General features: G+C 38.2%; 2 protein-coding genes across 2 annotated transcripts; both read left to right on the forward strand.

The window, feature by feature from the left end:
- The first annotated feature begins 1,558 nt into the window (after nt 1-1,558).
- On the forward strand, nt 1,559-6,233 carry lrif1 (ligand dependent nuclear receptor interacting factor 1). Its single transcript, XM_063893164.1, has 2 exons — nt 1,559-1,946; nt 4,413-6,233. Exons 1-2 carry the CDS (start codon nt 1,909-1,911, stop codon nt 5,992-5,994), a joined length of 1,620 nt encoding a protein of 539 aa, XP_063749234.1. The 5' UTR covers nt 1,559-1,908; the 3' UTR covers nt 5,995-6,233.
- Nucleotides 6,234-6,275: 42 nt separating this feature from the next.
- LOC134870779 (uncharacterized) lies at nt 6,276-10,001 on the forward strand. The gene is made up of 2 exons (XM_063893176.1): nt 6,276-6,499; nt 8,474-10,001. Exon 2 carries the CDS (start codon nt 8,480-8,482, stop codon nt 9,314-9,316), a length of 837 nt encoding a protein of 278 aa, XP_063749246.1. The 5' UTR covers nt 6,276-6,499; nt 8,474-8,479; the 3' UTR covers nt 9,317-10,001.
- The last annotated feature ends 2,506 nt before the right edge of the window (nt 10,002-12,507 follow it).

Raw genomic sequence — 12,507 nt, forward strand, 5'->3', positions numbered from 1 at the left:
ATTTTGAGCCTGGACTCTTAGAAAAAGGAAATGTTAAGAAAGCGATCTACCATAGTAAACAGCATGAGAGTTATTTTTTAAATCAATTTGGAAGGTTGCTAAGGCTGAATAGCTAGCTAACTGCTGCCTATTTAACAGAGAAGTAGCACATTTTGAGGTATTCCATTCTATGCTACTTTGTACTTCTACTTCCACTACAATTCCGAGGTAAATGTTGTACATTTACTCCACTACATTTATTTAATACCTTTAGTTACTTTACAGATTTCGATTAATGATTTGCATCTGCACAAATGACTACTTTTACTGTCGGTACTTTAAGTACATTTTGATGCTAATACTTTTGTACTTTTACTTGAGTAACATTTTGAATGCAGGATTTCTACTGTAACAGAGTATTACTACACTCTGTTACTTCTACTTTTAGTCAAGTACAAGATCTGAGTACTTCTCCCACCTCCTCTATTTACACATCCTTGTTTCTTCAGCTGCTATATGATCCACTTTGTTCACCAGCTTCTTTCTTTTTCTTACTATTCCTACTGTGCGTTTCTTATTTTAAAAAACAGGATATGACAATTATGATACGATAAGATAGGATGTACTTGCAGCGGTGTAAAACACAATGCATTGCACATTTTTCGAAATAAAAGAGTAGAAATAAACAATTCTAAAATATAAAACATCTCAAAATATAAATAAAACAGCATTCAAGAGTAGAAAATATACAGATGACCGTGAAGATAAAACATCTATAAAGGATCAGACAAATAAAACGATATTGTGCTTTATTTGTATATATACACTACCTGTAGCTGTCCTTATGACAGCGGAGCTGATTATGCTAATGTATATATATTTTTTGTAAATATGATTTAAATTTAAAAATAAATAAATAATATGATTTTTTTTATTTTTATATATATATATAGCAATAGAGTGGCGCCTGAGCATGAGCAGAAGTTATATTATTAATAGAAAGACGTGCTACCAAGGGTCAGTAAAACTATTGTATGAACGAGTTTGAGGTCAAAATGAATATAAATAAAAGGATATCTGAAATGTTTGCATTAACATTATCTATTGATGTGTAAAAACAACAACAGTATTGGAAGCGTTGGACCCGTTTATTCATGATAATAGTTGTCACATGACAAATAACCCGGATCTTCCCTTGATCTTCCGGTGATTTTCCGCATCCACGGGGCCCATAGAGCATGCGCACTTGCGTTTTCCTTAAGCCTTGCCTCAGGATCGTTGCGTCACGTCCGTGCTTGGCTCAATCAAATGAATGGAGAGGAACAATAACCATATATTCGGCTTTAAGGGCACTTTACAACTTAAAGGCCCTAGTGATTTAAATAAGGGACTCAGGTGTTTGTCTTGGTCATTTCATTTACCTGAAAAAGACATTTGCTGATTTACTAACGCCACTTTTCAATGTTAGGCAATGGGCAATACTATTTTTGGTCCCAGACACGGAAGTGTAGTACCAACGTTTGGCCACTACAAAAGTATGCTAAACACAACACATTTAATAAACCGGAAGTTTGGTGTAACGGATGCGGAAACGGAAGACCAGCTGATTTGCTGGAAGAGAACCGTCGAGTTATTAATGCTAATAAAACCGTGTTTTGTAGTCTATACTTGACCACTCTGCGGGTTTTAAAGCAGCCTCTTCGTATACTTTATGAACGGAAGTATCGACGGATACAAGTTACTTGCTTAGACGTTAGTTACTTGTAACCCTGCTTGACTTTTATGTAAACAAACTTAACCTGACTGATAGCATGTACTGTTATGTCTCGAGAGTCCTACTATAGCTGCTTCAGTTACGCTGAACTGCTACTTGGGAGTCACGGGCTGTGTGATGGGAATACAAGCCAAGTCTCACCTCCTTCATGACTCATGAATCCCGCAATTCAAGAAATGGATCCGGTTCAAAGGTACGTTATGAAAGTTAAATACATCTGTCTTACCGTAACAATACAACCTACTGCACGGAAAGTAAAAAACAAACTGTGATAAACCGTGCGCAACAACCACTGCCCCCTTTATTGACAGGGTTCCCCTGTTATCTGCGAGGCGATTAATGGTTGATGCTGAGCCTAAAGGTTAGAGTTGTGAATGTCACAAAGGTGTCATTCTTTTAACTTTGCTAAGTTGCCACGTTAATTTAGTAAACCTTCAGGGCAAACCTTGAAAGGTATCAAAGACCGATTGACGTTCGCGGAAGTGCGAGTAATACTTCGTGCCTGCTTGATGCTATATGCAAATGTGTTGATGCTTTTACTGAAATATTCCGACATTTGGATTGAATGATTATCTTGATTTGCTGAAGACCGTTTTACAATGCTGATTTTGCAGCCAATATAAAACGGATTAGAAAATACGTTGCCTATTAAGAGTATACATACAGGATGTTCAATCAATAATATTCAATTGCCTTGATTTGATCAGCGATGTAAAGTAACTAAGTACATTTACTCAAGTTCTGTACTTGATTACAATGTTGAGATACTTACACTTTACTTGAGTATTTCCAATTTTATGCTATTTTGTACTTTTACTCCACTACATGTATTTAATCCCTTTAGTTACTTTACAGATCTGGATTAATGATGGTAAATATAATCAGCCCTTAAATCAGACTTTAGTTCACCTGGAGTAAATTCAGCAGCTACCCTGCAGAATACAAAGCCATTCAAACTAGCTGCACCTTTACCAGCTCTGAGAACACTTTAATGATCAACAATTATAAAACATATCAGAGATATTATTCTGAAATGGACCAATCAAACAATGACTACTTTTACTGTCGCTACTTTAAGTACATTTTGATGAGAATTTGTGTGAGCCTAACTGTTTTTATAAAACTGACACGGTCTGCTAAGATGGTATTTGTGCTTGTTACACTGCAGTATGGGTGTGTTTCATTGCTCAAGGAAAGCCTGAATTTGTTAAAGGCAGGTTTTCCTACAAGTCAATTCCCCAAGCAGATGACACATAATTAAACAATGTGAATAAAAATATAATATATGTCATCAAAATTGTTATGCCTAAAATGGTAATCAGGACAGATTTAGCATGGCTTAGCAGGTTATACAGCGTATGATTTTCTTTTCTTTTTTATTGTATTCTATAAACTACTGACAATTTTTCTCTGTGTTGAAATTCATAGGACACTGGAATGACTGCCATACATGTAGAGATAAAGAATTTAAAAATCTGGAATGGTCTCCGGAGCTGTATATTTCACCCTACATCCAGCTTGTATGCTAAGCTAGGTTAACCCTGCTGTGTACTTAACACACACATAGCCAAAAAGCCACAGACATTATTAATAACATTAGCATTAGCTCAGTGAGCCAGCATGAACAATACCTCCTGCCTGAAACTGCAGCCGCTGAATTGAGTTTAGTCTATTCGTTTAATTATGTACATCTATGTGTTTCGTATCATGACTAGAGAAAATGTACCCTGTGAAAGAGGCTTGTGGATATCTTTTCATTCCACTGAACAAAAGAAACAAAAAATAATAGCAAATGTTGAACTGTTCCTTTAAGTGCTGTGAAATGTAGAGCTCTAAACCTGTATTGTTTTTCAAATTGAATACAAAAAGTTGTTGCTATGGACTAGGGCAGCCCTCGACTAAAGATTTTTCTAGTCTACTAATAGTCTTCAATTCGGGTAAATGATATATTATGATTTCTGAAAAATAATCATAATAATTGTTTTTTCTTCTCCCAACACAGTTTCAGTTTCAAAGGCTGATAAAGAACCGTATTATAACAGGATGGTACATTGTGTTTCATATGAAATATAAAATACAACTGTAATATTTAACCATTGAAATATAAATTAAACTGTACATGCAGAAAGCGCATGAGAGTCACAGCGCACCGCACGGACGGAGCCGTCCGCCCGTCAGTGGTACAAACAGCAGAAGCTCGGGTAAGGATTCTTAATGTGTGTGTGAACAAGTAGCAAGCACACACTGAGCATTTAGTTTAGTTTCTATAATTCATATCTGAATATAACATCCCAATAAATATTACACAGGAAATGGATACAGCGACAAATATGCTCGTCGGCATTAATTCCCTCCGCACATTACGCTCTGATCCTGAAATGAAAGCTTGGATTCATTGTTTTGTGAACTCAGGATGATATATTATCGGTCTATATATGTTGATACAAAGCTAGGCTACTGCCTGACTCACTGCTGCTGTTTTCCTCCGAGTCTGGGGAAGGAACTCACGTTGTCAGGGATAATAAAGCTCCGTGATTTGTTGTGATGGCGTGGATATGGAGGCACCTTTTCTCCAACAGAGTTTGATTTTAAATGTGCTTTTTAACCTGGATTCTTCACTGTTTTTCATTGACATGTTTCTGTGCCTTTTTTTTCTCAGCAACACCGCCACCTTCTACGAGGCAGTACCTGCTGTCGGACCCGATGGAACTGACATCATGAAACTGATTCCTGTACAAATCGTCAACAGACAGTTTTTCCAATATCCATCAAGCCAACACGAAACACACCCTACACCACAGAGAGCTGAAGCCGTGAACATTTCCTCAGCACCTGTCAAGATGTTTAAAGCAAATCCGGAACTTTGTAACTCAGTGAAAAAGTATCTATCGCAGAAACAGAAAACAAAGTTAAGGACCATAGCTCCAAGTGCAACACCTGCAGTTAACATTGGGAAGTCCGGAAGAGTTACGATTCAGCTCCCAGTCACAGGGAAATCTCCAGAACTCCCTAGAGGACAGCCCTCTAACACACAAGTCCAAACAGTCCTAACAGTCCTAGCACCTGAACTACCTGAGAAACCGATTCTTACTTCATCAGCCAACGCCTCTCTGAGTTCAGGCCAACCCGGTGTGGTCAACGTGTTACCTATAAAAAGTGACAGTCAAGGCGTTACTCCACAGATTGACTCTGCACTCGACACGCTCAAGCTTCTTTGCAACATGGCAAATAAAACGTCATGTGGACCTCTATTAAAAGGATCACCACATTTAACATTGATTCCAAAGGGTTCACGAAAGCCCAACAGCCCCATGAAGTGGGTAGTTGATGAAGAGGACAGCGCATTACTTCCAACTCCTGATCCGGTTAATTCTGTAACTTCAAAGATTCTTCGAGTTGTTGCTGAGAGAGAAAACGCTGAAAAACTCTGCGACGTCATTACCAAACCCAGTCATACTGTTGAACCCATTGCTTCTTCTGTTGCGTCAGAGATTATTGGAGTTGCAGCAGAGAGAGAAAACGCTGAAAAGCTCTGTGATGTCATTACCAAACCAGGTCCGATCCCTGAGCCTGTTCCATCTTTTGTTGCATCAGAGATTCTTCGAGTTGCTGCAGAGAGAGAAAAGGCCAGCAAGCAATGTGATGTTGTCACAATGTCAGTTTCTCGGTGTAGTCCGGGCACAAGCGTAGACGGAATGAAACACATGTTGGTAATCAAGAACAGAAAGGATCCAGCACAGCAACAGAATTCGAAATTTATTTCCATACTTCCTAAGATCGCAGGTCTTCCAAGAAACGGTGAGGAAGTAGGGGGAATTCCGAAATGTCCAGGACTAGGAACTACCGTGAGAAAGAGTGAGAAGTTAGGAAAACCTCCTAGTCAGCACCAAGTAACAGTGAAATATCCACTACCCAGAGGACATCGCCTTCAGAGTCCCCCTGATACACAAGTCGGACCAGTCCTAGCATCTGTAGTATCACCGGCTGTCAAAAAACATGTTCTTACTTCATCAGCCAACTCTCGTCTAAGTCCAGGATTCCACAATGTTGTCAATTTGTCCCCTACTACGAGTGTCAACCAAGGAGGTAATCCACAAAGTGATTCTACACTTGGAATACGCAAGTTTCTTAGAAAAACGTCACCTGGACCTCCATCAAAGCATCAAAGCATCAAAAGCACACTTAAGATTGATTCAAAAGGATTCAGAAAGGCCCAACAGCCCCATGAAGTGGGTGGTTGATGATGAGGACGGCCCAACAGCTCCATTGCTGGATCCCATTGATTCTTGCACTGCTTCAGAGATTTTTCGAGTTGTTGCGGCAAGAGAAAACCTCGGGAAGCACTGTGATATCATTCCAAACCCAGAAGCTGGGTCAAGTCAGGGCAAAAATGAACAAGGACAGGAAACCTTAATCGTTTGCGATGGTAAGGTGTTTTTACTGGCAAGAAATCACAGCCTACAATTTGAAAACAGGAAAATCCGCTCGCCCACAGCAGCAAGCAAAACATTTGAATTCAACAGAACTGTCGGACCTTCTTACCAACGATCAGTGACGGCATCTGCACTTGAGAAAAGGGGGGCCCTCCAAATAATCCCTCAAGATCAGTCAGGGGAAGTGATTGACCTGTGTGATTATGACTCTTCTCAACCATCAGTTGATACGTCAGGAGCCACTCATCCCATCACCTCTGACAGCAGCAGTGGGATATGCTGTCAAATAGAAAAGGATACCAGCAAAATTGAGGTGAGTTAATTATGTTGCTTCATTACAATGTTATACCCCAGGGGGTTTTCTAGAAAAATATAGTATGAGGGCGCTAACGTCACTTCCGGTTAAATGTATGGCCCCGCCCACTTTCCAAGGAAAATACTGCATTATAGCGAAGCGGAAAATAATAGTTTGTTCATGTCTTAAAGCTGCTGAGTCATATATTGCACCTCAAAAAACAAATAACTCCAGAGTTACGGTTTCTTTACTTCCTATCCAGAAAAAAGGAGAGAAAGAAACTCATTCAGAAATCTCAATTTCAGTGTCAGCCTGCTGCCTGCCACTCGTCCACTGGCAGACCCACCGGATCATCCCCTATTTATTCTCCATAAAAACAAAGCTGTCTCTGCCGTCTGACCAGACATTTGACATGATTTAGAAAGAAATGGGAAAGAAATGTTGTTTTCTAGCACCACTTTAACATTTTACGGGGAAAATCTGCATTTAAAAAAAATATTATTCTGCTATTACAATATTAATACAGACCATTTATGAATCCGTTAGTCATCCAGTTGCAGGATAAAACAAATGGAAAAGATATATCAAAAATGTAATCTACACACAAATAAACAAAATTCTATAAATACATACACACATATACAGCCGTGCGAAAACCACTCCAAATTGTTCTTAAATCTTTATCTCTACATGTATGGTAACCATTCCAGTGTCTGTTGAACTCCAACACAGAGATAAATTGTCAGTGGTTTATAGAATACAATTTAAAAAATAATCATTTGACTCAAAAGACAAACCTATAAAAAATAAAACAAGAGAAAGTGATAATGCTGAAGTGGTCTCTTCATTTTTCCCCGGTTGTATATACATACACCCAGTTTCCCGGGTGAAAAGAAAATACTATATATTATTTCTAAGGTATAAATATGGTGTCCTAAAGCTATGGTAACATTTATTTCTGTTGATGAACAAGTTCTAGCTTGAATTTCCTATTTAGATGCCATTTCCTGTGGACTCGCTGTACTCGGTTCATGGTTTTTATTACAGTTTCATTATACTGACATGTTCACATTTTGGTCCACATTTTTCAGTTCTCCTTTAGCTGTATCTACGGTGTGTCAACATAAAAGAAAAAAAAGAAAAAGAGATCAATATAGACAAAAAAATATATACATTTATAAATACGTAAATAAAATAGTAGTAGTTGTAGTTGCCAACGGTTCACCTTTTTAATTTAGATAAAGTGAATGTGCTCTGTCTGCAAACAGAAACACTCATGCACAAATGGAGAAGTTGGTGGTTTTAGTTGATCCAAAGCAACTTCAAACTAGCCATCAAGACCATAAGCTCATTAGGAAAAATGTATAAATAATAAAGGTAATAAGAAGTGTCATTTTTCTAGTAGACCTTATTGATTAGATGCAACCGAGACCTGACATCATGTCTTTTTTGACGGCTAAGTGCAGGGAAACTTTATATGACAATACCTTCATTTGTTACACGTGGAAATCTGCGATTGGCTATTAGGCTCACTTTTTAGAATATAAAAACACGCCAATGCCTAACATGTTGTCATATGTGTTTATTGTATTGGTAAGTAACAACAAATAGCGGTACAGAACAGTTCAGAAATGATAAACAAGGTTTTAGTTCATTTAGAAAAAGTGTAACACCCATAAATATTCTAGGCAGAGGTATCACAAATAACACATTTGCCTTTAAGGGGCTTTACAATTAAACACATCACAGCCTTACAACCGCAATACAGAAAAGGAAAAACTATTCTAAGTAATCTCAAAATCACAAATGTATGTTTGAGTACAGATTAAACAGTCTGATACATTAATCAGTTAGTTTGAGTAGTCTTGGTAGTTGTATTTTACGTTTTAGACCCAGGTTAACTGTTTCCCCCTGTTCTATAGACGCTAATATAGCTTGTAGTCCTCTCTATGTATTGTTTGAATTTTGAAGAGTGTATTTTTCTTCTCACAGTGCTCTATGATTCCTGCAAGTTGGACATCTTCTCTGGCATTGGAACCCTGTAAATTGGCCGATCCTCTGCTGAGACACATGTTTGGAATAACAGCCGATGTGAAAATTAAACTGCAGAGGATTGATAAAGACTCGTTTGCAAAACTTCTACTGAGTGAGTCCATGAAGTCGCTGGAGGATAATCAAGAACTAGCAAGCGGGTTGCAAGAGAAAGATTTTTCTTTACAGGACCTTCGCAGTCTACAAGACGGTAACAGCTGGAATGGTAAAGTACTGAAAACTGAACCAGAGGATTGTGACAGTCCAACTCCTCTCCCTGAGTTTTACCAATCAGGCAGCACTCTGGACAAAGGAACATCTTGTCATATTAAAAGTGAGCCAGATTGTGGCTACGTGGAGCCCATAGATGAAGATTTCCTCAGCACAGACGAAAGCGACATCCCTAATTCGCGGGACATCGCTGGCCAGCCGCAGACTCCGACTTGTGTGGATACGAACACAAACATGGGGAGAATGGGAAGGAAAAGGAAGCGCACAATGTGTCCTTGTTGCGTCCCAACACAGTTGGAGAAGCCCGAGAAGTGGGAATGGAAGACGGAGCAGGCGAGTAGAAGAGGGGGAAAAACAAAATTTGCCAAAAAGGTTGTAAAAACATCTGGAAAGATCAACTGTCAAAAAGTTGAATGTAAGACTGCTGAGGTGCCACGGAGTGAGAGTGAGATCACTGTCTCTGAAGCAGTCAAACTACACGAACAGATCAAAAGACTCAAAGAGCTTCTGCACGAGAAAGAGGCCGCTTTAGAACAGATGACAAACAGCGTGGGCGAAGGTCAAACAATTTAAACTCTAGTAAATGTTTTGAATTATTAGTATATAATATGTTACTTCCATTTATGTTTGTTGGAGTTAGTCAGATATCTATCATGTTGACGTCAGTACTGTGTCCTGCACACAGGGCTGTATTTTGGCATGAATACATGTGAACGGATTAGTTTATTTATAGTTCTAGTCACATATATAAAGTTCATCTACAATTGTATTGCCGGGAAGCTGACTAAGACATTTATCGAAGATGGACAGGGAGAAGAGCAGCCTCCAGACAAATATTTACGTCACAATTCTAGAGAAACACTCTACTGCTCCATCAGCCGGGAACAATAAAATGTGTCTACTACTCTGTCTTAGCACCTCATTTTGTAAAGGGGATTACTCAGAAATCTCTCCATGATCTCGTCATGATGGAAGATATCAGTTACAGTGATCATAACAACGTTTTATTGAGCTATTCTGCCTAATTTCTAACATTATGGGTGAACTGTAAAAGCACATCTAATGTGAGGAACAGATAAATGAAGAAGAAAAGGCTTCAGAAAACAGTCAGTATGGAGTTTATAGTAGGTAACTAAAAAGCTATTTACATACTATTTTTTAATTCTGAAATTGAATATCTTTTTAATATACTGATGCATTATTTATATTTCATAAGGGAACTAAAAATAAATGCAAATAAATGACCTTGTTGAAATGATTCATGGTGTGGACAGTCTGGACCGTTTATGTTTGGATGGAGTTACATTTTCACCTGTTACGTTTTGCTCGGACACTTTCCTCAAAAAGCATGTTATCACAAACACTAGTTGCCACATTTCCATGTGTGTTTTTGCTTGTTTAATGTTTTCGATAACCCTTACTTTAAAACTGCAAGTTTCCACCATGGTCGTCTTTGAAGATGTTGGGCTTCATTTTCAGTCCATCACATGACGGTGCCACAGGCTAGGCCTTCACGGATCCTTGTGGGGCTGTTCAGGTGTTGCAGTAGGACAGGGACCAAGGTAAGCACAGAAAGAGAAAGGAAAATAATTGGAAATATATAAGAGTAAAAAAGAGTAACAAGGAAAGCACTGTGCATATTTTTATACTGTGTACATCTAGTGCAGTACTGTAAACATATCCAGTGGTGGAGAAGTACTCCTTTATTTGAGTTAAAGTAGAATTACTATGTTCATGAAATACTTCATTACAGAAAAATAATCTGGATTGAAAATGTCTATTGAGTTCTATTAGTAATGTTTACTTTGTGTAATAAAAGTACTCAGTACGCGGAATGGCTCTTTTTTACAACATTTCTGAATATTATTTGTTTATTATCAGTAGCAAAAACATTTCCTATTATTTGAATGTTGTAGTTTGTCAATCTTGAGCCAATTTTAGAATAAGAAAAAAAGTACTTCCAAATTGTAATGGATATATAACATTAATTGAAAAAATACTCAAGTAAAGTACATTAAGTCTGTAAATATAGTACTTAAGTACAATACTTGAGTAAATGTACTTTATTAAATTCCAACACTGGTTATATCAACATAGAACGAATTGTTTTCCAACTGAAAGTGAAACAAATATATAATTCATCTTTGCAAACTTTTGCAATATTATGAGATACTTACAAGATTATATTTGAAGCACTATAGTTTCAGTAATTCAATTATTTCAAAATGTCATACCCAATAATGGATGTGTAACTGGTTCCCAAAATATATAAAATATGGAAATGTTACACAACATGTCCCTTGTTAATTGTAATTACTGCAAACTACAACAAAGTCAGAGCTGTATGTAAATTACCAACCTTTTATTTCCTCTTGGTTATTGAACAGCCTATAAATCAATACAAATCAGCTGGGTTCAGTTTTTTTTTGGATCAAATCTTGGAAATGGGTTTTTCAAAGGCAAAAGAGGGATTCCAGATAAGATCAGATCACGTAATCCAATCTTACATTTGATCTGGATCAAACCTGCCCTTTGGGTTTTTCAAAACTTTGAACTCGGTTTGGGATTTATTTGATCCAAAAAAACAGGATTATCCAGATCCCATCAGAAAGGTGGATTCAGTTGTGATTTTTCAAACCAAACAAAATCAGAGAGGTTTTTTTTAAGTGAATGATCATAAAATCAATGTTTACTGATGATATGTACATTTCTTCAGATTTTGTATGAATACAAATCAAGACAGTGACCATGGATAGAAAGAAAATCTATGAAGCATGTCACATCTAATGAGATATGGTAAAGGTAGTGCACTCTCTCTTAGAATGCGTGCATCATGAACAGTTGGTGACTATGAGGTCAGCGTTTGCCCACAAGTTGGATGTTGATGCTGTGCCTCCCCTTTCGATTGACATACTCCCACTCCCTTTCACAAGGTGCTTGGATATGGACTTGAGTGCAATCAATAGCACCAATAGTGCTAGGCATGTTCCCCATTTGAAAAAACTTGTGCTTAGTCTGAGCTGTCTGGTCATCCTTGGGAAAGGAAACAAATTCATTGATCAGACTGCCCAGTGCTACTGACACAGCCTTCACCACATTACTCTCAGTTGATTCTCTCACTCCCATATTGTCACCAATTACTTGGTGGAAAGTCCCACATGTGTAAAAGCCCAGAGCGATTAAGCACTGTTCCTCCACGGATAAAGCATGACTCCTTTGGGTTTGGCATTGGAGTGTTGGCCTGACAAGGTCTGCAATGTACTTAATGTAATCTCTCCCAAAGTCAAAACGTGCATACAGTTCTTCTGATGTGTATTGCTGAAGTGGTTTGGCGCGCTCAGCATATACCCTGTACCTTCTCCTACGGTAACGATGAACAATGCCCGCCATGTGGATGCCTCTGTATGCTAGGAGAAATGGGTGCAAAGACATGTTGTGTTTAAATGGTCTCACCCATTAACCAACAACAAGCTGAGTTGTGTAAGCCTAATTGAGCACAAGCCAAAGCAATCTTGCTCAAGGCTTATAAGGTCAGTGTTGGCTACACCAAAGAGTTGGAACCATGGACTCAAAAGGGCCTAATTTCACTGTGGCAGAAACTTGTGCAATGCTGGAGCGTGTTCGGGGCAATTTTGATATCGATAGTAGGAGGTTTCAGCTCTGCAAAGGGTGGAAAAGTAACCAAGAAAGGAAAAGAGAACATCTTGGGAGGACATTAGCAATCATGTCAATGCCACTGGGTCTGGCCAGAAAACCATAAAACA

The sequence above is a fragment of the Eleginops maclovinus genome, chromosome 1 (assembly GCF_036324505.1).
Source record: "Eleginops maclovinus isolate JMC-PN-2008 ecotype Puerto Natales chromosome 1, JC_Emac_rtc_rv5, whole genome shotgun sequence".
Lineage (NCBI taxonomy): Eukaryota > Metazoa > Chordata > Actinopteri > Perciformes > Eleginopidae > Eleginops > Eleginops maclovinus.